Raw genomic sequence first — 25,289 nt, 5'->3', positions numbered from 1 at the left:
TACACAGCACCAGGGACCTTCTGTATTGTAACTGTATTGCGGGTCACAGAAACAGAATGTTAGCATGATTGGTGGAATCAGTTGAAGGTGTCTTAGGTCTGATACATGCTCACGTTTCTTCTTCTGCAGCTTTCTGGGCATCTTCTTATATAGAGATTTAACCTTCTGCTAGCAACGCTCCCATTACCATGGCAACCACCTCTTGCCCTCCAGTCAGGCCTGTAGAGTTAAAGAAGTGGACAAAGTGCATATCATAACAGCAGATTCATGATTGAGGCCACGTTCCTGTGAGGGAGTTGTGAGAAAGTGTTGTGTCTGCTTGTATCAGAGTGGGCACAACTGCTCTACAATATACTGTGTGCAGTAAAGAATAAAATACAAATACTGTATGTGATGCAAATTATGAGATATTAGCCTTACAGATAAAAATTAATCCCAACAGTCTCCAGCTCCAGTCCTTGAGAGCTACTGTCCTGTATAGGGATGGGTATCGTTTAGGTTTTATCCGATACCGGTGCCAAATCGGTACTTTTGAAATGGTGCTGGTGCTCAAACGGTGCTCAAACCGGTGCTTAAAGAATGGAGAACACAAAATTGGTTCAAAAACCTCTCATATTCAGCTGATTTTTTGTAAAAAGATAACAATGTTAGCCTTTTCTGCAGCTATGGGGCATATATGGCATCACTCTTAGCTGGAAGCAGTGCTTAAACAATGGAAAAAAAACAAACTTTGTCCAAAAACCTCTCATGTTTAGCTGTTTCCCTCTTTTTCTTTGGTCATTTTAGCCTTTTTGGCCAGGGTGAAGGGAGTATCTGCCATCAAACAAGAAGACAGCCGCATGTAGCTACAGTGTTGGGAAGGTTACTTTTGAAATGTATTCCATTACAGAATACAGAATACATGCCCTAAAATGTATTCTGTAACGTATTCCGTTACGTTACTCAATGAGAGTAATGTATTCTGAATACTTTGGATTACTTAATATATTATCATGCATTTTACAACTACGTGAATGTACTATTGCTGTGTGATTTATTACTATTACTGAAGGTCCGCTGCTCCGAACCGTATTAAAGGGACCTCTGACTAATACGGGTTCCTTGTTGGGCTTGTAGCCGAAAAATGGCTTTACTTTGTTGTCTGGGTCAACTCTGCTTGCGAGAGACAGAGAGAAGCGTTGAAAGGTTGCTCCAACAGAACTTATTGTTTCGGAGGAAAACACAAACACAGCGTAAAGTCGAGTCTTAATAGATGACTTACAACTGGGCTCATCAGGCTCTCTTCTTGGCTGCAGTGGTTATTATTATATTTACATGCTTCCAGCTCCCGTTTTTGCTCGATGACAACTCGTACTTTTCGACTCTCCTTTTTCTTCCACCTTGCGCTCACAGACACATAACGAGTATGGCAGTCCATTCTCCCTGCAGCACGGACTACACTGCCCATGAGGCTACATTCTTTAGGGCTATGCCTGTAGCATTCTGCCTATTAGCTTAGCACAACAACAAAAAGGCCTCTCACCCAGGAAACACGCAGAGCGTCCCCCTGTAACCATGGCAACCGCAACGCTGCCGCCTGGAACTACAGAATGTAGCTGTCAAACAAAATCGAAACAGTCCTGACCTGCGACAATATGAAACAGGAAAGTACCGCCGTGTAATCCATTTATTTCAACAAAGTAACTGTATTCTAAATACCACCTTTTTAAACGGTAACTGTAACGGAATACAGTTACTCATATTTTGTATTTTAAATACGTAACGGCGGTACATGTATTCCGTTACTCCCCAACACTGTGTAGCTATGATGATGTTTGCTAGTTCACCTTACATGCATTAATGTAATAACGTGGTTAGCCTACTCAACGTAAATTACACACGAACAACATTAAGCTACTCACGCAGAGAAGAACGGCTGCTGCTGCCATCAAATATGGCGCATTTCTCGGTGTTTCATCGGATTCGAGGTGTTACCTCCTTTGACAGTATCACAGTATCAGCTTAAAGCACTTGTTGCAGGCTGCTGAGTTTGCATATTTTGCTGTGAAGTACAGCCAGACTTTTGACCGCTTCGCCTTGGGCATTTTTAATCTGTAGCTCTGCATAAAAGAACGTACGTACCCGGACCCGCCTACTATCCTCGGAAACGTAAAATGATTGGCTAGAAGTGTATCACAGCTCAGGAAAAAAAAGCACCGAAATAAAGCACCGAAATGTGCGCTGCTTTTCGGTCTGGTTACTACCGTTTATGTCAGAACCGGACACCGGTACCCATCCCTAGTCCTGTATGGGCTCAAAATGTGGTCATAAATATTTTGTACTTGTAAATCAGGATTTGTATGTGTAAAAAAAATTTGTGTGTGCATAAAAAAGATTTGTATGTGTAAAAAAATTTGTGCGTGCGTAAAAAGATTTGTGTGTGTACTTAGCCAAAACAAACCCCTGCAAGTTAGAAGTACAAATTTTGACCCTATTTTTCTTCCTTTCATCTGATTGGTCAATGTCATGTCAATCACAAATGTAACAATCCAATCAGAGAACAGATGGGTTTGGCTGTCGGAGGGGCGCTTTTTTTGAACTTGAACTTTTTTTTACACACACACAAATTTTTTTAACACATAAAAATCCTGATTTACAAGTACAAAACCGATTTACAAGTACAAAATATTTATGTCCACATTTTGAGCCCATACTGTCCTGCAGCTTTTAGATGCATCCCTACTCCAACACAGCTGAATCAGAATCAGAATCAGAATGGGGTTTATTGCCAAATGTTGAGCAGGTTTACAACATTAGGAAATTGCTGCGGTGCTTCAGTGCAAACATAGTGTCATAAATAGCACTTAAATAGACATGGAAAAAAAATAAAATAAAATAAAAGTAGGGATAAGAATTAAAAGTGCTACGTGGAAAGATATGTGCATGAGATATACATGAGATATATACATGAGAATAAGAATTAAGAGTGCTACGTTGAAAGATATATACATGAGTGCAGGTGGTGATCAGTGCCAAACATGGAATGATGCAGTGACACAGCGTAGGGTCATGTGTTAGTGGCGGGTACAGTCATATGGTTATTGTTCATGTGTCCAACAGCAGAGGGGAAGAAACTGTTCTTATGGCGAGAGGTTCTGGTGCGAATGGACCGGAGCCTCCTGCCTGAGGGGAGCAGGTCAAACAGACTGTGTCCAGGGTGAGAAGGGTCAGCTGAGATCCGAGCTGCACGCCGCAATGTCCTGGAGGTGTACAGGTCCTGCAAAGATGGGAGTCTGCAGCCAATCACCTTCTCAGCAGAGCGCACAACACGCTGCAGTCTCTGTTTGTCCCTGATAGTGGCTCCAGCGTACCACACGGTGATGGAGGAGGTGAGGATGGACTCGATGATTGCAGTGTAGAACTGCATCATCGTCCGTGTTGGCAGGTTGAATTTCTTCAGCTGCCTCAGGAAGTACATCCTCTGCTGGGCTTTCTTGATGACGGAGGTGATGGTGGGCTCCCACTTCAGGTCCTGGGTGATGGTGGTACCCAGGAAGCGGAATGAGTCCACAGAGGTGATGGGGGTGTCAGCCAGGATGATGGGGGGGAGTGGGGCTGTGTGCTTCCTGAAGTCCACAATAATCTCCACTGTCTTCTGGGCATTCAGCACCAGGTTGTTGTGGCTGCACCAGGACACCAGACGTTCAACCTCCCTCCTGTAGGCAGACTCATCCCCGTCCGAGATGAGTCCAATAACGGTGGTGTCATCTGCAAACTTGATTAGCTTGACAGACTGGTGGGTGGAGGTGCAGCAGTTGGTGTACAGGGAGAAGAGCAGAGGAGAAAGAACACAGCCCTGAGGGGAGCCGGTGCTGATGGTCCGGGAGTCCGAGACATTCTTTCCCAGCCTCACATGCTGCTTCCTGTCCGTCAGGAAGTCAGTGATCCACCGGCAGATGGGATCAGGCACATTCATCTGGGAAAGCTTGTCTCGGAGATGGTCTGGAAGGATGGTGTTGAAGGCAGAGCTGAAGTCCACAAACAGGATCCTGGCGTAGGTTCCTGGGGAGTCCAGATGCTGCAGGATGAAGTGTAGGGCCATGTTGATGGCGTCATCTACAGACCTGTTGGCTCTATATGCAAACTGCAGGGGGTCCAGGAGGGGGGCCGTGAGGGTCCTGAGATGGGAGAGAACTAGGCGCTCAAAAGACTTCATGACCACAGATGTCAGAGCCACGGGTCTGTAGTCATTTAGTCCAGTGATCCTAGGTTTCTTGGGGACAGGGATTATGGTGGAGGACTTGAAGCAGGCAGGCACATGACATGCCTGCAGTGAGGAGTTGAAAATGCCAGAAAACACTGGGGCCAGCTCGGTTCAATATCGATACATTCAATCAGATGGTTGAATTACCTCTTCAGTGTGCCATCAAATGTGGAACCAAGCCTTTCATTTGATTCAGGTGTGTTGGAACAAGAATGCATCTAAAAGCTGCAGGACATATTCTTAAATGTATATAATTTGTTATTCAACCAAGAAACCCTTGTGTGAAATAGTTTTTAACTTTATTAATGAGAATTTAATTAATGAAGTTATCTTTGTCCTCTTTACTTTTTTCGGGCTTTTGCGGTGCTCATTTTATCCAGTTGTCAGGAACTATAGCCTCCCCCACATAGCAAAATTGGTATGGCCCGGACCTGGCCTACACAATGTGCTTACACGTGGCCCACATACCGCAAAGAATGACGGCCCTTTGGTGGCCCAGATCTGGTTTGCCAGACCTGGCCCACATCAGGATGACATACCACTTACGATGCCAGAAATCAGCCAGCAGTTTGACACCAGCTCTGATACCGGGCCAGACCTGTCTGCTATGTGGGCTTCTGACACTAAACAGTGTACACTATATTACTATGTTTGTGCCAGGGAACCCGATCTACAACAATTTTGGTCACAGTGTCGTTATAAGGTTGGGGAAACCACCTGAGACTGAAGAAGTCACTTGAATAAATGATGATGTTTCTTCAGCTGAAAACAGCACGTCGAGATGAACAGAATCAACTTTTTTCGCAATCCTTTAACTTGTTGAAGGTGCCATCAATCCGGTACCTTCACTAGAGAATATCATAGGGAGCAGATCCCAGATTTTGTCTGAGTTAACTCTGTCACCTACCCCTTTAATCACTTCACTGGCCCTCACCTTCACCCTCACAAGTCAAACAACTGAAAACCACTGAGCTAAAAGGTGACAGGAGCTCAGATGAATGAAGAATCAGAATCAAAAATACTTTATTAATCCCAAATGAAATTATGGGTTAAAGTGCCACATTACATGTATCGATATTGAACCGTTCGATACAATGCTTTCGGTTCGGTATGCATATGAACCGAACAATACAAATTTTTTTATTTATTTTATCAACTTTTCTTCTGACGATGCTGTCTGTGTTGAGCGCTCAGTGGATCTGCATTCGACTACTCCGCCTAGGCTGCACTGTTGAGTGCAGAGCCACTGAGCGCAACACAAGCTAGCAAGACAGCTCGTTGTAACATGGCAAATTGAACCTCCCCCACCCTCATTCAGATCTGGCGTTTGGAACTATTTTGGTTTTCATGTGAAGCATGACCCTGAAGGTAAGTGCGTCATGGACAAAAGTAAAACAGTATGTCGGATGTGCCACGCAGTGCTCAATTGGTGGGAACTAGTGCGTTAGCGCAGTTAGCTTGTTAACGTGTTGACGCCGTCCAGCCCCACGCACGGGCCGATCCGCGGTAACTCGTTAACTAAGATTGGCTGTGTTATGGCGTTAATGTCATTTTAACTAGATTAACACTGACAGCACTAGTGGGAACACAACGAATATGACTGCACATTTACGCCGACATCATCCTAGTGCAAAGACAAGTGGAAGCAGACAAAAACAACAAGCACGCAGGCTACAAACTTTACCCGAGTCATTTAGACAGCCGTTAGCACATGATTCTCCTTATGGGGACCTGATGTCACAGTCCTGGGTCTCCTGATCCAGCGTTTTTAGTTCTTTGTGATGTTTGTATTATTGTACTTGTGTGAGTTATTCTATGGTTTCTAGTTTCGATCCCTTGCCCTTCATGTTTCTCTGTGTCCCCTCTGTTCTGTGTAGTCTGTGTCTGCATGTTTGAGTTCGTTTCTGTGTCTCTCGGTTCTTAGAGTCCTCTTCCTTATGGTTTATGTCTCTGTGTTTCTTAGTTGCTGTCTCCACTGTGTCGAGTTCGCGTCTCTGTGTGAAACTTCCTGTTTTACTTTGATGGTCCGTGTCTTATGTGAATGCGTCCTGCTTTGCTTGTCTCGTCAGTCCTGATTTCTCCCAGCTGTGCCCTCCTTCTTTGTCTCATTCCCCTTGTTACTTCCCAGTGTATTTAAACCCTGTGTTTCTCTGAGTCAGTGTCGCGTCGTCTCTCGTGCTGTGTGGATCTCCCTGTGTCTCCTTGTGAGTTTTAGTTTGTTGTTCCCAGTTTAGATTAGTTTAGTTTGTATGTCTTTTCCTTGCCAGCAAATAAAACTGTGTTTTGAGTTCACCCCCCCCCCCGAGTCTGTGAGTCCTGCATTTTGGGTCCAACTCCTGCCTGCCGCACAGCGATTCATGACAGTACGACGCGACCACAATATGGACCCAGCAGACTTACCCGGGGAGAGCGATCTGATACGCTAGCACAGCCATTAACTCCACCACAAGCTCCATTTTCACCTCTACCATCGCTTCAGTTATCAGTTCGGTCTGCCACTCAGTCACCCTTAGCTCCATCTTCCACACTACCACCTGTTTCTCTTCCGCCACAACCATCACTACACTCAGCCATTCAGGCTGCTACTCAGCGAGTCATTCAACCTATAGCCCTGCCATTAAGACACTGAGCCATTAGCCATCCGACCCGCAGCCAATTCAGCTGCTCCTCCACCCATTACACCTCCACCACAACCGTCACTGCAGTCTCCTGCATCTCAGCTTTCCCCAGTGCAGTCTCCAGTGTCCCCAGTGCAGTCTCCATTGTCCCCAGTGCAGCCTCCCTTAGCACAGTCATCCACTCAATCACCAGCTCCACTTTCCCCCCAACTATCACTACTACCTCTAGCTCAGTCTCCTGTGCACTCACCTCTAGCTCAGTCTCCTGTGCACTCACCTCTGGTTCAGTCTCCTGTGAAGTCATCAACTCCACCGCCTACTCCACTCTCACCACCACCGTTACAACAGACATCAGTTCAGTCCCCTGTGCCAGTGCAGACGCCCTCAGTTCAGTCTTCCGTGCAGTTATCTACTTCACCACCATTAGTAGCTCAGGTCCCCGTGTCTCCACAGTACCCCCCCTCAAGGGCTGGCTCCAGACAGCCCAGCAGAACCACAAAAATGGACCAAAACCAAAACAGAAAACTACCCGACCAGGGCGGGCGGAGGGGGCCCAGGACGGAGGGACAGAGTCCAAAAAAGGCCCAGATGGCCAAGTTCAGGGGGCCGACAGCGCAGGAAGCCAAAACAGTTCAGTTCCGGAGGCCGACCATGCGAATGGCAGCGGCAGTGGGGCAGGTCCGGAGGCCGGCCACGCAGTAGGCAGTGGCATGGAAACAGTTCCGGGGGCCGACCATGCGGACGGCAATGGCGGCGCGAATGCAGGTCCGGGGGCCGACTGTGCGGACGGCAACGGCGGCGCGAATGCAGGTCTGGAGGCCAGCCACGCGAAAGGCAGTGGCGGCGTGTAGTCCACGCAGAAGGCGGGGGTGGCAACAGAAGTCCGGAGGGCGGCCACGGTGGTGATGATGCCCAACAAGCGGCCTGACAAATGTTTGATGATGTTGAGGCGGTAGTTTGGGAGCTGAAGGTGGCGTGATCCCTGCGGCACCAGGCGAGGCGGAGGCTGGACCAGACGAGGCAGAAGCCGAGGCGGAGGCTGGACCAGACGAGGCAGAAGCCAAGGCGGAGGCTGGGCCAAACGAAACTGGTGACGCTGAAGAGGAGGCCACTGCAGGCGATGCTGGAGCTGATGCGGGGGCTGGACCAGACGAGGATGAAGACACGGAGGCCGGACCAGGCGAGCCAGATGAGGATGAAGCTGAAGCAGAGGCTGGGCCAGGCTGGGCTGAAGAGGAGGCCACTGCAGGCGATGCTGGAGCTGATGCGGGGGCTGGACCAGACGAGGATGAAGACACGGAGGCCGGACCAGGCGAGGCAGACGAGGATGAAGCTGAAGCAGAGGCTGGGCCAGGCGAGGATGAAGCTGCGGAGGCCGGACCAGGCGAGGCAGATGAGGATGAAGCTGAAGCAGAGGCTGGGCCAGGCGAGGATGAAGCTGCAGAGGCTGGACCAGGCGAGGATGAAGCTGCGGAGGCTGGACCAGGCCACGTTGATGAGGATGCCGAAGAGGATGCTGAAGCCGGACCCGGCGACGGCGTGGGTGGAGCTGAAGCCGGACCAGGTGACGCGTGGGGGGACCTGAAGCTGGACGAGGCGACGGCATGGGTGGAGCTGAAGCTGGACCAGGCGACGGCGTGGGTGGAGCTGAAGTTGGACCAGGCGAAGATGATGAAGCTGCGGGGGCTGGACCAGGCGAAGATGATGAGGATGCGGCTGGCGACTGGACGGGCTCCTCGGGCCCTCCAGCTGCTGAACAGGAGGCTGAACTGAGGGTGACTGACATAATGGTTGTGATGACAATGGTGGTGGAGTGGGAGACTGAGCTTCTGGCCGGGCGGCTAACTGAGCTTCTGGCCGGGCGGCTAACTGAGCTTCTGGCCGGGCGGCTCACTGAGCTTCTGGCTGGGCGACTAACTGAGCTTCTGGCCAGGCGGCTAACTGGGCTTCTGGCCGGGCAGCTAACTGAGCTTCTTGCCGGGCGGCTAACTGACCTTCTGGCCGGGCGGCTAACTGAGCTTCCAGTAGATAGTGTTCCTTATTTTCAGCTTTCAGATTAAAAGCCCTGGGTAGTATAACACAGGACTCGGGAGAGGCAGAATGAAAGCAGTCCTTTAAATCCTCAGAGCAGGTGTTAACGGACCTTGGAGTATCTGACAAAGAATTAACCGTTTCTGAATTACTCTTTTCACATTTGAATAACCCAGAGTTAACTGGCATTGAATTACTAGACTCAGGAATAACTGACAGAGTGTTCATGAATGCACGCTCAGATGGAGCAGAAAAAACACTGCGTTCCTGACTCACAGAATCTGCCGGTAACTGACGGCCGCGTGGACGTCGCTTTCGCCTGGGAGAAGGGGCAAGAGCGGCAGGGGAAGCTGGGGTGGGTATTCTAATATCCCCTCGGCTTGCTGCCGGTACGTTGGGGTTTTTCCCGGTGGATGAGAGGGTTTGTTCCCTGCGCCTTAGGGTCGGGGAACGGGTCCTGACTGTCATCTGCGCTTATGCGCCGAGTGGCAGTTTGGAGTACCTAGCCTTCTTAGAGTTCCGGGGGGCGGGGGGGGGGGGAACTCAATGCTCACGTGGGTAACGACAGTGAGACCTGGAGGGGCGTGATTCGGAGGAACGGCCTCCCTGATCTGAACCCGAGCGGTGCTTTGTTATTGGACTTCTGTGCTAATCACAGTTTGGCCATAACGAACACCCTGTTCGAACATAAGAGTGTCCATAAGTGCACGTGGCACCAGGACGCTCTAGGCCGTAGGTCAATGATCGATTTTGTAATCGTATCACCAGACCTGCGACCGTATGTTCTGGACACTCGGGTAAAGAGAGGGGCTGAGCTGTCAACTGATCACCACCTGGTGGTGAGTTGGATCAGGTGGCGGGGGAGGACGCTGGACGGACCCGGTGCACCTAAACACGTAGTGAGGGTGTGCTGGAAATGTCTAGCAGAGGCCCCAGTTCGCGAGATCTTCAACGCACACCTCCGGCAGAGCTTCAACAGCATTCCGAGGGAGACTGGGGACATTGAGTCCGAATGGACAATGTTCAGCGGCTCCATTGCCGAAGCTGCTGCATTGAGCTGCGGCCGCAAGGTGGTTGGTGCCTGCCAAGGTGATAATCCCCAAACCAAATGGTGGACACCAGAGGTGAAGGGAGCCACCAGGCTGAAGAAGGAGTCCTATTGGGCTTGGTTAGCCTGTGGGACTCCGGAGGCAGCCGACAGGTATTAACAGGCCAAGCGGAATGCGGCTCGGGCAGTGGCTGAAGCAAAAACTTGGGTGTGGGAGGAGTTCTGAGAGGCCATGGAAAAAGACTTTCGGACTGCCTCGAAGAGATTCTGGCAAACCGTCAGGCGTCTCAGGAAGGGAAAGCGGTGCTCTACCTGCACTGTGTATAGTGCTGGCGGAGCGCTGCTGACGTCGACTGAGAAAATTGTCAAGTGGTGGAAGGAATACTTCGAGGACCTCCTTAATCCCACTGACATGTCTTCCGAGGAGGAAGCAGAGTCTGGGGATGAGGGGAATGACCCGCCAATTTCCGGGGGCGAGGTCACTGAGGCAGTTAAACAACTCCTTGGTGGCAGAGCCCCTGGTGTTGATGAGGTCCGCCCCGAGTTCCTGAAGGCTCTGGACGTTGTAGGGCTGTCCTGGTTGACACGCCTCTGCAATGTTGCGTGGAGATCAGGGGCAGTAACTGTGGACTGGCAGACCGGGGTGGTGGTCCCCATCTTTAAGAAAGGGGACCGGAGGGTGTGTTCCAACTACAGGGGGATCACACTCCTCAGCCTCCCTGGGAAAGTCTATGCCAGGGTGCTGGAAAGGAGAGTTCGTCCGCTAGTCGAACCTCGGATACAGGAGGAACAATGCGGTTTTCGTCCTGGTCGCGGAACACTGGACCAGCTCTTAATCCTCTCGAGAATACTTGAGGGTGCATGGGAGTTTGCCCAACCAGTCTACATGTGTTTTGTGGACTTGGAGAAGGCATTCGACCGTGTCCCTCGGGGTATCCTGTGGGAGGTGTTGCGGGAGTATGGGGTGTCTGGCCCATTGCTACAGGCCATTAAATCCCTATACAACCGTTGTAAGAGCTTGGTTCGCAAAGTCGGACTCGTTCCCGGTGGGTGATGGGCTCCGCCAGGGCTGCCCTTTGTCTCCGGTTCTGTTCATAATTTTTATGGACAGGATTTCTAACCCAGGACACGCTGGAGAGATTATGTCTCTCGGCTGGCCTGGGAACGCCTTGGTGTTCCCCCAGATAAGCTGGAGGAGGTGGCTGGGGAGAGGGAGGTCTGGGCCTCTTTGCTTAGGCTGCTGCCCCCGCGACCCGGCCTCGGATAAAGCGGATGAAGATGGATGGATGGATTTTCTTCTGCACTTTACACACTGTTAAAATAAATACAGCTTCCATTAACAGTTACTATTAGTGGTAAAGATCTTATCACCAATGAAGTTTGTTTTGTATGATCTGTTTCCTCAAAGTCACTACACAGTCTCTAATCACTACACACTTTCACTGTGTGCTGTAACATACGAATTAAGGCATGTTGCATAACTTGTTGTTTCTTTTCAGTTGTATCTCTCGGTGCTGTCCACTGATTTTATTGAGCTAACTAAACAGCAAATGGCTGTCATTTCTATTGTCAAAACAAATATTTAACCTACACATCTGAGTCTAAAATAGAAGGTTGGAAAGAAGATACAGCAGTCCCCTTTAAGTCTTCGTCATCACCTGATTGCTATTTCAGTACTTCCCCCTCAGTATTTATGTAGAAAGATGAGCTGTGGCTAGAAACCACAAAGTAGAAACTGCAAAACACTCACTGAAGATAAGATACTGTTATCACTTTGAGACACAAATAGAGACGCTCACTTATTTTCTCTTTGAGCCTCTTTTTGACGGAGGTGTTTATTTTATTTCATGAAACAGGCAGGCAGGAGGAAAGACCTAAATGCACAACTCAAAACACGTGGATGAACTGAAGGAGGCTGTTTTATTGCACAGATTACACAAAAAGCAGTTACAAAACTGAACCAAAATCTAGAAACTGGAAACTAATAACAAAACACTGGGAAACTACGGATGGCGATTTTAGGGAGCACAACAGAAGAAATCGACACAGCATGAGTCTGTGAAGGTTCTCAGTCATCCAGGTCATCGTAGATCAAGGAGCTTGGAAAGAAAAGTGTCTGGACTTCTTTAAGTTGCTTTAAGACGTTTCACCTCTCATCCGAGAAGCTTCTTCAGTTCTAAGTGTCAAATGGTGGCGAGTCCCAGATTAACACCCTGTGGGAGTTTCCCCCCAAAGAGCTCAACTCTTTCTGTACACCGTTATATTTGTGCCACAAAACCAGCCAATCACAGAATTGAATGCGAAAAAATCTGATTGGCTGTTTTGGTCTCCAATCAGCTCGAAATGACGAAATGGAATATCCCAGAATGCATTTCGTCCAAAACCCAAACAAGGCAGTGGCGGAGTTTGAAATATTACTCTTTCTGGGTCACAAAATAAACTTTTAAGATGTTTTCATGCGAAAATGGTGCTGTGTAAACTTCAATTATCTGCTCGATTTATCAAGACATCACATATTATGAACAATGCTGGGCATCCTCTGCACACGGCCATAAACAACCAGAAGAGTCTGTTCAGTGAAAGGTTGCTTCTCCCTAAGACAAGAACTAACAGACTTAAAAACTCCTTTGTCCCACACGCCATCAAACTGTTTAACTCCTCTCTGGAGGGGAGAGGGAGGGGAAACAGGAGGACAAAGGAGGGGGGAACAACTAAGCTGTAGTGCCTCTTCACTTCACTGTGCAATACTTTTGTTAATGGTCAATGGTGCAATAGACCTCAATACCTGAAATGTGCAATTCACTATTTTTATTCCTATTTATCCTATTGATCCCCTTCGTATATTTTATTTATATTTGTCTCTGTATTTATATGTGTGTGTGTGTGTGTGTGTGTGTGTGTGTGTGTGTGTGTGTGTGTGTGTGTGTATAATATTCTGTAACTCTGTAACTTCTGTCGGTGCTGTGCTTTTGGAAACCGAATTTCCCAGAGGAACCCACCTGAGGGATTAATAAAGTTTTATCTTATCTTATCTCTTACCTTATCTCTTATCTTATCTTATCTTACATTTGCAAAAGTGCTCTAATGTTTTTGGAGATGCCTGGAACTTTTTACTCTGTGTTTCTCACTTCATAAAGGAATTATTCTTAAAATTAACCATCTAACACAGCAACAATGAGCAGATGAAAAAGACAAAAAATCCCAAATCAATTCACAGGTTGGACTTAGAACCTCTTAGAGATAATCTTCTAAACTGCTCATCTCACAGAAGACAAATCAGGACCCTCACTGGATGTCAAATCTTCATACTAGGGCTATCCAGTCAAGTTGATCTTTAATCATATGATGTTCACCGCCATCTTATCTATCCTCCTTAATGTCCAGCTGCTACTCACTCTCCTCATTTGCTTGTTGGATGTTGGTCCCCCTGAATGCCATTCTCACCTGAGCATGAAAAGTCTTACAGAGGAAAAAGTAAACAAGAGGATCCAGACAGACATTGAAAGTTGCAACCATGGTGGTCACCTCCTGCAGGTAGTACAACACTGGACCTACAGAGCAGCTGCTCCACAGAAAAACTGAGGGTAGTCGAACCAGGTAAAACGGGACAAAACAAACACAGAAGATGCTGACCAGCACCAACATGTTCCTGCGAGACTTCAAGAGCTTCTCGGAGCCAGAGGAGGCCAGCTGCCTCTGCTGTGCCTGCAACACCCTGCGGGAGGTGCTGTAGTAGAAGAAGACCAAGGATATGAAGACCACGAGGAAAGTAACGACACACAAAGCCTGAATGATTTTGAAGGACACAGTGACCAGTGGACTAAAGATGAGAACACAGCGGCTGATACTAGAAGGCAGAGATTTATGAGTGATGAAAAACAGGATAATGAAAATAATTCCTGTAGTCACAAGAAAAGTCCAGGTGATCATCGAGATGATGCGGGCAGTCCGTACTGTCTGCAGGACACGAGTTCGTGAAGGATGAACAATCTTCAGATACCTGAGAAAGAAGAGGAAGGAGGGGAGTAGACAACTTCACTGATCAGTCACAGTGCTGTCACACCTTCAGAAATCATTCATGCTTTCATCAGGAGTGCATGGTTTGCAGTCAACAACACCATCATGAACTGCAGTCTGAAATCAGTAAAAGTTTCTTACCTGTTGGCAGCGATGTACCCCATGAATATGATGCTGGCACACATGTTGAGGTAGAAGGCAGAGGCTCCAAAGCTGCAGTAGAGCTGCCAAATTATTATAGATCCGCTATTATAGTGGCCGATGCGCAGTGGCAGAGAGAGACAGAGCAGAAAGTCGGCAGCTGTCAGGTTTTTCAGGAAGACCTTCAAGCTGCTCGATGCCTGCTGCTGAGCTTGACAACAGTAGAACTTTATGACGAAGCCATTGAGAGGTAGACCCACCTGAACATGACACAGAGATGATGGAAAGAAGACTTTGGTGCATGCACCTTCAGACTCAACATGAACAGTTTATGAAAACTTCAACCAGTGTATAACAGAGCACAGTCTGAAGATTTGACACTTACCACAAACAGCAGACTGTAGACCACCATAAAGAAAGTGCTGGCAGATGTGTCGACAGCATCACAGGTCTGGTTGGAAGGTGAAGTCTCATATTTTGGGTCAACCATGCTTCCAGATCTGAAAAATAAACCTACTTCAGAGATCTACCTCTTTGCAACAAACTGTTTATAAATGCTAGTTTAATCTTTGAAAGGATCAACCTTCATGGTCCCTTAGTTCGAGATAAATCAAAGTCAAACCAATTTTAAACATTGTGTTGAGATCAACTACATGTGTCTTTGAGACAGTAATTTTGACCCCCAGTAAGAAACCTTGGAGTCACTCATGATCAGTGTTGGGCAAGTTACTTTTAAAAAGTAATTCATTATAACTGAGTTACAAGATTCTAAAAGTAATTACTTGGAAAGTAACTGACCCTGGGTGAGGGACCAGACAAAGAGCGATTCATAAGACCCTTATGAAAAGGACACCGAGGGAACAGTTTACCCTGCCCGGGATAGGGTTACCGGGGCCTCGCCCTGGAGCCAGGCCCGGGGAGGGTGCCCGAGGGCGAGCGTCTGGTGGCCGGGCCTTAGTCCATGGGATCCGGCCGGGCACAGCCCGAAGAGGAGACATGGGCCCATCCTCCCGCAGGCCCACCACCCGCAGGAGGCGCCATAGGGGTCGGGTGCATTGTGTGCCGGGTGGCGGCCAGGAGCGGAGGCCCTGGCGGACTGACCCCCGGCTGCCAAGACTGACCGAAAGAACGAGATCGCGGATACAAGCGGCAGAAATGAGCTTCCTCCGAAGGGTGGCTGGCCTCTCCCTTAGAGATAGGGTGAGAAGTTCGGCCATCCGGGAGGGGCTCAGAGTAGAGCAGCTGCTGCTCCACATCGAAAGGAGCCAGCTGAGGTGGTTCGGGCATCTGACAAGGATGCCCCCTGGGCGCCTCCTGGGTGAGGTGTTCCAGGCATGTCCCACCGGGAGGAGGCCCCGGGGCAGACCCAGGACACGCTGGAGAGATTATATATCTCGGCTGGCCTGGGAACGCCTTGGTATTCCCCCGGATAAGCTGGAGGAGGTGGCTGGGGAGAGGGAGGTCTGGGCCTCTTTGCTTAGGCTGCTGCCCCCGCGACCCGGCCCCGGACAAAGCGGATGACGATGGATGGATGGATGGATGGATGGAAAGTAACTATTGCATTACTTTAAAAAAAATGTTTAACCCTCTCGGGCCCAGGGTATAATTGGCCATTTTTTAACTACTTTTGATTTTCCCTCCATATTTCACCTTTAAAAACTAATTACTTTGCCTTGTTTGGTATCATTCATTTCAGCACAACCTCACGTGTCTGAATTTACAGTTATGTTTTCATTTTGACATACTGTATTAACACAATTGATCTAAAATCAGACAAAAAACAAAAAAAGTTACAATTTTACTGTAACAACCACAAACATGTTTAATAAATCATATTTCAAAACTTTAAATGCAAAAATAAATTGTCGATTTTAAAATCCTATGCACAAGTTTTGCAAACAACAAAGTTATTTGCATCCATTTACCTTTTACCCCTTTTTAAATAACCATTTCAAACTATTTTAGGAGAATGTAAAGGAGAACATCACAGCCTGATACCTGCAGGTCTGACAGCAGCAGGTGTATCACTCCTGTTTCTACCTGGAGACAGCAGTTGCCTCATTGTTCTGACACACAACACAAAACTACCCACAACACTACACACTAACTAAACAAGACAACACATTAACTACACACCCCAAACACGCTAAATGTCACAAATCTCTCATATCTCAAAACTCGCTCTTTCTCTCTCTCACTCTCTTTCTCCATCACTCCTAAAATGTCCCCCTTTTCCTAAACAACCAAATGTCATGTTGCCATATCATTTTTTGATTGGTCTAAGTGGTGCATTTTTCCACCTACATGTTCCTTCTTTTTTCCTTCAGGCTTAGAGGGATGTTCCCTCTAAGCCTGAAGGAAAACAGAAGGAACACACACATGTAAAGGAAGCACTCAAAACGTGCGGCTATCCTAAATGGGCGTTCTTAAAGTCAGCAAAGAGGCACAGAAAAGAAGACCAGACAACAGCGAGGGAGGATAAGAAGGACAGACGCAACAACATTGTCATCCCCTATGTAGCCGGTGTATCAGAAAAACTCAGGAGAGTTTTCTCCAAGCATGACATCCCGGTGCATTTCAGACCCAGCAAAACGCTCAGACAGAAACTGGTTCACCCGAAAGACAAAACGCCAAAACACAGACTTAACAATGTGGTGTATGCTGTACAGTGCAGCGAGGAATGCCCAGACCTCTACATTGGAGAGACCAAACAGCCACTTCACAAGCGCATGGCACAACACAGAAGAGCCACCTCCACAGGACAAGACTCAGCAGTCCATCTGCATCTTAAGGATAAAGGACACTCTTTCCAGGATGCCAATGTTCACATTTTGGACAGAGAGCCCACTCACATCCTGGGCCATCTGACCTCAGGAATTTACATGATAAGGTGGGGCCAGGTTTCACAATGAACTCACCCGAAACTCTGGCTGATCGGGACCCACACCTTGGCTCAGGCGATTAGAGGATCATCAGGATCATTGTAAGAATTTATTTAATATTACTTTCTAGTATCAGTTGATGTTTGCTGGAGCCACAGCTGTAAAAGCTGCTGGTCATGATATCGGTTTGGTTATCTGGTGAGAAGGAAACATGAAGATGAAACCAGGAGATGTCCTTACTGAATCATCAGAGCTGAACAGGTGATGGAGAAACAGGTTTACCTTTTAGGTGACATGAATGAGTTGAAGGGAAGTTATGAACTGTTTCTGAGAGACAAATAACACCAGGATCCTTTTCTATGTAGCTGACAGCTGGTAACTGTGCAGGGGCGTGTCTAGCAAAGTTTAGCCAAGGGGGGAAGGTGGGGCATTAACAGGGAGAGGGGGGCACAAAGAAATACTTTCTTATTCTCATTTAAAATATCTCGCTTTTATTAAATAATTATCTGAATATTACAACCAAAGGTTTTATCTGACAAAAAATGTATAGAAAACATACATATAACAACAAGACTGTACATCACTGTCACAACAGCATCTGTTTTCATTCAAAGGCTCTATGGCTGTAATACCTGGTGGGCCGGTCCGATTGCCCGGGCCGATTTTGTGTCCCAGTCCAGCCCTGGGCACAACACGCAGTGAATTAATCTGAGAGGGTGCATTAAAAAGTAAATGGCCGCGCCAGCGGTGCACATTGCAAATTAGCTCGCATAGACACATTAGTTGTGCCGCTTCTTAATGACAGTATCTTAGTTAACAACCCCAACTACCAGATTCAACTTATAATTGGCTAAAAATAACTTAGCCTACTGGTAAGAGGGACGTTATTAGCTTTCCACATTCCGACACTTCAAAAGCTTCAGGAGCTTTCCGCTCAGCACAGCATCAGCACCATGGAGATACACGGATACATCCGTAGACTCGAGACACAATGTATTTTTGGGACTTTCAGGTGTATGGACCAATGTTTTATTTTCTGATCAAACTAGAGATCTTTAATAAGCAGCTGGATTTGTCTCACATTAACTGGCTGAGTTAATACCAGTTAATGTAACGTCGAAGCAGCTGGAATCCACAGCTGTGTGTGTTCATGGAGCTGCATTTTCACCTGCTGGACATCACTACCTGACAAGTTTAACTGTCTTCAGAACATTGCAGAGGCCTTATTGACAGGATTTGGCTCTAAATATCTGTGTGAGCAGATTTTCTCTCACATGAGTGTCCTCAGGTAGCCGTCTGAATGCTGGACGCTCGGAGACCTGTGTCTCTGAGTGGGAGACCAGAGATCATATTAGCATGTGTGTCTCTGTATTAACAGACATGCCATATTGGCCCAGTTTATTTTTCTTATCATTGTTGTGAGGAGACCATAAATAGCATTTGTATTTTCTGTTGTACAATCCATTTGCACTTATGGAGTTCTTGTTATGGATAAAAAGTGTCTTTTTTTTTTGTTTCAAAATAGCTGATAACTATTCGCTGATAGCTGCCAACATCTGCGAACAAATATAATTCTATGAAGTGGTTCTATATAGTGTGTAACTGTTAACATAGAGCGTTATTAAATTTAATAATAAAAATAATAATGGATTGCATTTATATAGCGCTTTTCAAGGCACTCAAAGCGCTTTACAAATACACTATTCATTCACTCTCACATTCACACACTGGTGGAGGCAAGCTGCAGTTGTAGCCACAGACTGACAGAAGCGAGGCTGCCATATCGCGCCATCGGCCCCTCTGGCCAGCACCAGCAGGCGGTAGGGTAAAGTGTCTTGCCTAAGAACACAACGACCAGGACAAAGAAAATTTATTGCTAATGCAGTCATATGGCACATTGACTTCTGAGGAAATTTTAAATGGCACTCGTCATCAGAAAGGTTGCCTACCCCTGATGAATACATGAGACTGGATTTGAACCCAGAACCTTCTTTTTGTGCAGTGTTAACCCCTGCATGCGGTCCTCCTTCACTATATTCTACATTGCAAACAATCTTTAACTTTTTATTTCTCCATATTTTTCTGAATTAATAATTTGGACTTCTACATCTTGTCTCCTCTCACAGTTGCTCTGAATAAAATGATTTGATTGCTGAGTGACATCATGCGGGATGTGTTACAACACACACAGTCAGTTTGCGTGTTTTTCTGTAAATCTGAGAAACCAGCTGGACTCACCTGTATTTGAAGTATCTCTCTGTACTTTTCTGAGAGCATGAAAAGTGTCTTCAGTCGTTATGTCTTTGTGGTTTTATGGTATCAATTTAAATCAGAAAACACACTGTGACTGCAGCGCTACTATGAACTCTGATGCATTTCCTGTTTGCTATCACTGACATTGGCGCACAGAAAAGTCACACATAGCTTGCTGATTAGTTCCGATAAACAGGTTGTATGCTTTGAAAAGCTATGTAGATGCAATTTTGAATAACCTACTGAGTGTTTTGTTGAGTTCAATTAAATTAATTTCACAACAAAAGTTGTCTAATGATGTTTTCTATGTAATGCACCGTACAGTCTTGCTGCTGAATATAATGCTTAGAAAAAGGTATTTGACGCCTTCCTGATAATATTTTCTGAATATAATGATGTGCTAATCACAGTATATTTTCTAATATATCATCATGTTTGAGCACAAGGTTTTTCATCAGTTCACCTGATGCCAGGACACCATGGGCCTCAGCCAGTAAGACATCTGTCAGCATGTATTCAGATTAACTTAATGTTCACTCACAGAATCCACCTTAATATTTTGTCCTTTCAGTCAAGACTGGTTAAAAGTGGTTTTATTCAGTGTCTGTTGTATCACGAGAATTACAAAAGATTTGAGGATGAAAAATGAACAAGACTCACCTCTGATTTTGTAGCTTTTTGTGAGAAGGAAAAGTTGCTTTAGTCGTTCTCGTGGTGTGATGGTATCACTGTAGATCAGGAAATAAACAATGACCACACTGTTGCTCTCCCCATTGACGTATTTCCTGTTTCTCGTCAATGTTAAACTGTCACAAGTTATTTCCGAGATAGATATGTGTTTGCTACACTTATTCTTTGAACTTTGACTCAGTTACTTTACTAGGTTTCAGGTTTTCATTTGAAAATAAAATAAAAATAATAAAAAATAAATAGAAAAAATAGTAAGAGCAAAATATTAATAAGATGTAGTAAAAGAAAAAAGAGATTTGCAGGCAGCCTTGGGGGGTGGGGGGGTTTGAACAGCCGGTTCCGCTGTCTTAATTCTCCGATAAGCCAGGGCCAAGCCAGCTCAGATCAGCAAGAACCCTGTTATCATGGTTCCGAATAGGTAGATATCTTCACTGTCCTCGATCGACAGTCCCGCCAGGCACACGACCCTCCGTTTCTGCCACCCGTCCATCGTGTATCCGGCAGGGAAAGTCCCTCCAGGGCACTCGGGCTCTCCCAAGCCCAGACTTCTCGTTGAGAAAAGGGTGTCAATAGCATTCAGAGACCAGTTGATCAAATCCATAATTCTCTTTAGGTTTTAAAAACAGACTGTGAGAGTGTATTCCAGGGAATATGTCTGTGAAGGTTCTCAGTCATCCAGGTCATCGTTGTCAAAGGAGCTTGCAAAGAAAAGCGTCTGGACTTCTTTAAGTTACTTGAAGACGTTTCACCTCTCATCCGAGAAGCTTCTTCAGTTCTAAGGTCAAATGGTGGAGATATCTGTAATGGTGGATATCATTACAGGGAAGTTTTTAGGAGTGACACCCGCAACGGAAAGCGGGCGAGAGAAAGACAGAGAGAGAGAGCGAGTTTTCATATGTGAGACATTAGTGACGTTTAGCGTGTTTGGAGGCTGTAGTTAGTATGTTGTGTAGTTATTGTTTTGTATTGTGTGTCAGTTAGACGGCTGAATTTCACATTTGCTCTAAAAAAGCCGTCAAAGGCAGATTCCAGTGTAAACGCTGTTCCCACATGGAAAACTGGACTGATGCACCTCCTGTTGTCAGACCTGCAGGGTTTAGGCCTGTGGTGTTCTCCTCTGTCTTATACTGAACACAAACTACATTTTTTGGACTGGCACAGATAATTTGTGTGCCTTCTTATTTGATGCAGCACACCTGATTGTTCTGTAAATAGATTTAAATGGTTACATAAAAAACGCCCGAGGCCTTGGCTGCATTTTTAGGTAAATAGTACCATATAACTTTGTTGTTTGCAAAACTTGTGCATAATTTTTAGAAATGTACAATTTCTATTTGCATTTCAAGTTATGAAAATGATTCGTTAAACATGTTTGTGGGTTTTACGGTAAAAAATATAACTTTTTCTACTTGGATATTAAATTTTTTGTCTGAATTTAGATCACCTGTGCAAATTTAGTAAACCAAAATGAAAAAATAACTCTCATTTCAGATATTTGAGGTTGTGCTGAAAATAATGATACCAAACAAGGCAAGAAAAAGATATTTTAAAAGTGAAATATAGACGTAAAATAAAAAGTAGTCAAAAACGGCCAATTATACCCTGGACCCCAGAGGGTTAAGCCAAAAAAAAAAATGAAGCACACACTTATTTTTACATTACATAACACACCTTTTACATATTTGTGGAAAAACTCTAAAGTAGGAAAATGGGTTATAAATGTTTTTTTTGTTTTATTTATTTATAAGCAAAAGGAATTCAGTCATTGTCTTTTGTTTAATTTTCATTATGAACTGTACAAATTACTGCTGAACAGGATAAAAGTTCCTCTTTACATTGAAATTGGGGGAAGGGAGGGAAATGGAAACAGATGGGGAACACAAGCAGTAGACTAGACAGAGGGAAGCAAAACTGAACCCGCTGAGCACAGGGTGCAAAATAAAACAGGAAACACACTGAGCCGCAGACTAAGACACACAGCTTGACACTGGGTTCGTTGAAGAAACAGACATGGATTCACATGACATAGAGGGGAGAAGAGGAATGAAACACAAGGAGGGGAAGCATGGTAACAAAAGAGGGAGACAGAAAGATAGGACACGACTAAGAGCTGAAGGGCAAAGAAGACACACAGATAGAGAGGGAGCGAAGGACACATAGATGAAGACAAAGGCACAAAGGTAACCTAATAAACAAAAGCACATAAACTAGAAATTCGCAAACATACTAAGCAATGTAAAATGCAATACTAAATTGTATCTAAATCTAAAAATATTAAATCATTAAATCATCAATCAATCAATCAGTGTTTATTTATAAAGCACTTTTCATACAAAAAATGTAGCACAAAGTGCTTTACATAGTTAAAAGCAGCCCACCCCACCCTCCAACTCACTCCCCACACTCTCATTAACATAAATGATGTGAATACACACATACCCCCACACACACACACACACACACGCGCACACTTAAAGAGTAAAAATTGGGCTGGGTTCACATGAGCCAAGTGAGGAAACACTATAACAGGGAGCCGTCTGCACCGGGAGCCGGTAACAGACCGCAGCCTCCAGGCTGGGCACACAGCAGGAGGGAGGCCAAGGAGCCCCCCAGCCAGGCTGAGAGGACCCCCAGAGACCCAGCAGCCATGTTCGATCACAGCCCCGGTGCAGAGAGCGCCCTCCGAGGAAACACTGGAGATATGACACAATAGGATATATACAGGGTAAAATGATAAAATAAATAAGAACGGGATACAATATACATATAAATATAAATAGAGTAAGAAGATTAAAAAATGAATAAGAATAAAATCAATAAATATTAGGTAAAGCCTAAATTAATAATAGAATAACAGGATAGAATAAATAAGCATAAAATAAATAAACATTAGCTGAAAGCTAAATTAAAAAGGTGGGTCTTGAGCCTGTTCTTAAAAACATGTACATTCTCTGCGGCCCTGAGCTCCTTCGGCAGGCTGTTCCACAGACGAGGACCATACCACTGAAAAGCTGCCTCTCCGTGAGTATGTGTCCTGACTTTAGGGACAATCAAAAGGCCAGTACCAGAGGACCTCAGGGTCCGTGAGGGTTCGTATGGTAAAAGCAGATCTGAGAGATAAGAAGGCCCAAGACCATTAAGACATTTAAAAACCAATAAAAGAACTTTAAAATCGATCCTGAAACACACGGGGAGCCAGTGCAGCGATTCTAAAACCGGTGTAATGTGGGCCCGCCCTCTGGTCTTCGTCAGCACACGAGCTGCTGAGTTTTGCAAAAGTTGTAAAGTTGAAATATTCTTCTTAGGAAGACCAGAGAGCAGGGCATTACAGTAATCAATGAGACTGGTAATAAAAGCATGCATCAGCATCTCCGTGTTGGCCCGAGAGAGAATTGGGCGGACTCTGGCTATATTTTTTAGATGATAAAATCCAATTTTGGTTACATGTTTTTAACATGTGGGATAAAACCAAGCTCAGAGTCGAAAATAACACCCAGGTTTTTCACTTGTAGCGAAGGACATAGTGAAAATGCCTCTAATTTAGACAAGAGTTTCTCTCTCTGAGCCTCGGGACCGACGATTAAAACTTCAGTCTTGTCCTGGTTAAGCTGTAAAAAGTTTTCTGCCATCCAAGATCGTATATCTAAAATACAGTTAAAAAGGGCATCCATTGGTCATGTGAGCCAAATCATGTGAGCCAAAGAGCCAGAACCATATGAACAACATTTGAATTTGACCACAGAATGGTTCAGTTCATACTAAATCAGCCTTTGAGCTCATTCCTGAAAACTAGAAACATAAACACTGATGCGTCTCTGTGGAAATGTTTCTGTGTTGATTCTAGCTCTGTTTTGATTTCTGACTTGTGGTTTGCGAGGATAAAGGTCCATGACACTGGTTTTATCAACTTGTAAAACAAAATTGAAATCTAAAATGTACATTTTCACAACTAACTGGTTGAAGTCACTGGTTCTCATGTAATGATGTCCAGCTTGTCCCTCCTGCTCTCATTCTCCTCGTTTCTAGTCGGATATTTGGCTCTCCAGGATGCCTTTCTCACCTTGTCCCAAAAAGTCTTACTGAGGAAAAAGTAAACAAGAGGGTCAAGGCAGACGTTGAAAACTGACACCATGGTGGTCACCTCCTTCAGGTAGAACAATACTGGACCTACTGAGTCATCGCTCCACAGAAACGTAAAGGGAAGACGAACCAGGTAAAATGGGACAAAGCAAACACAGAAGATGCTGACCAGCACCAACATGTTTCTGCGAGACTTCACCAGCTTCTCAGAGCCAGAGGAGGCCAGCTGCTTCTGCTGTGCCTCCAGCACTCTGCGGGAGATGCTGTAGTAGAAGAAGACCATGGATATGAAGACTAAGAGGAAGATGAAGGCAGAGAAGGTGTTGATTATTCTGAACAACAGGCTGACTGATGGACTAAACAGGTGAACGCAGCGGCTAGGATTAAAGGTCAGAGGTTCCTGGGAACTGAAAAAAATTATGATATATACAATTGTTGGAGCCAGGAGAAAAACCCAGGTGATGACAGAGATGATTCGTGCAGTCTGCAGTGTCTGCAGCATGTGAGTTCCTGAAGGATGGATGATCCTTAGATACCTGGAGAGAGACGAGAAATAGGCAGAATACAACTTCACTAAAGGTGCCTAATCTGAAGAAGTCAGTTAAGTCAAAAGGATACATTCATGCTTTTGTCAGGAGCACAGGGTAGTGGTTAACCACTTAATCTAGTTTTTACATTATCGGTAACTACAGCCTTAAATAATAAAGGTTCCTTACCTGTTGGCAGCGATGTACCCCATGAATAATATACTGGCACACATGTTGATGAAGAAGGCAGAAGCTCCAAAGCTGCAGTAAAGCCTACGAATGATGGGAGAGCTGCTGGCATAGTAGGTAATGCGGAGTGGCAGACAGAGGCAGAGCAGGAAGTCAGCAGCTGTCAGGTTCTTCAAGTAGACCATCAAGCTGTTGGATACCTCAGGCCAATCTCGACAAAGATAGACCTTCAATGTAAAGCCATTGAGGAGTAAACCCACCTGAAAATAGACAGAGTGGAAGGAAAAGAAAAGGATTGGTGCATACACCGGCACATAAACCAATTTCTAACAGAGCACAATTGGATAATTTGAAACTTACGAGGAACACCAGACTGTAGACCACCATAAAGTAAGGGTTCATGGATGTATCGTCATCGTCATAGGTCTGGTTCAAAGATGATGTCATGTTTTTGGGGGCAACCATGGATCTGGCACTGAAAATAAATCCAGTTCATTTTTGAAATGATTCACCTCCACAGTCTCTTGGTTTGTTGCGTTAAATAAATGTTGGATTCATTGCCAAGAAGCA

At 45.6% G+C, this 25,289-nt stretch overlaps 2 protein-coding genes across 2 annotated transcripts; both read right to left on the bottom strand.

Annotated features, from left to right (window-relative positions):
• Window positions 1–11,841: 11,841 nt before the first annotated feature.
• Window positions 11,842–20,075, bottom strand: LOC113019725 (P2Y purinoceptor 14-like). The gene is made up of 4 exons (XM_026163546.2): window positions 19,894–20,075; window positions 14,484–14,598; window positions 14,099–14,358; window positions 11,842–13,940 (listed from the first exon to the last, which is right to left on the bottom strand). The coding sequence occupies exons 2-4, from the start codon at window positions 14,586–14,588 to the stop codon at window positions 13,328–13,330; spliced, it is 978 nt and encodes a 325-aa protein (XP_026019331.1). The 5' UTR covers window positions 14,589–14,598; window positions 19,894–20,075; the 3' UTR covers window positions 11,842–13,327.
• Window positions 20,076–21,685: 1,610 nt separating this feature from the next.
• On the bottom strand, window positions 21,686–25,284 carry LOC113019709 (P2Y purinoceptor 13-like). Its single transcript, XM_026163530.2, has 3 exons — window positions 25,080–25,284; window positions 24,720–24,979; window positions 21,686–24,539 (listed from the first exon to the last, which is right to left on the bottom strand). The coding sequence occupies exons 1-3, from the start codon at window positions 25,182–25,184 to the stop codon at window positions 23,897–23,899; spliced, it is 1,008 nt and encodes a 335-aa protein (XP_026019315.2). The 5' UTR covers window positions 25,185–25,284; the 3' UTR covers window positions 21,686–23,896.
• Between the last annotated feature and the right edge of the window lie 5 nt (window positions 25,285–25,289).

The sequence above is a fragment of the Astatotilapia calliptera genome, chromosome 3 (genome assembly GCF_964374335.1).
Source record: "Astatotilapia calliptera chromosome 3, fAstCal68.1, whole genome shotgun sequence".
Taxonomy (NCBI): domain Eukaryota; kingdom Metazoa; phylum Chordata; class Actinopteri; order Cichliformes; family Cichlidae; genus Astatotilapia; species Astatotilapia calliptera.
Note: the sequence above shows the minus strand (reverse complement) of the source record. Positions and strands in the feature narration are given on the sequence as shown.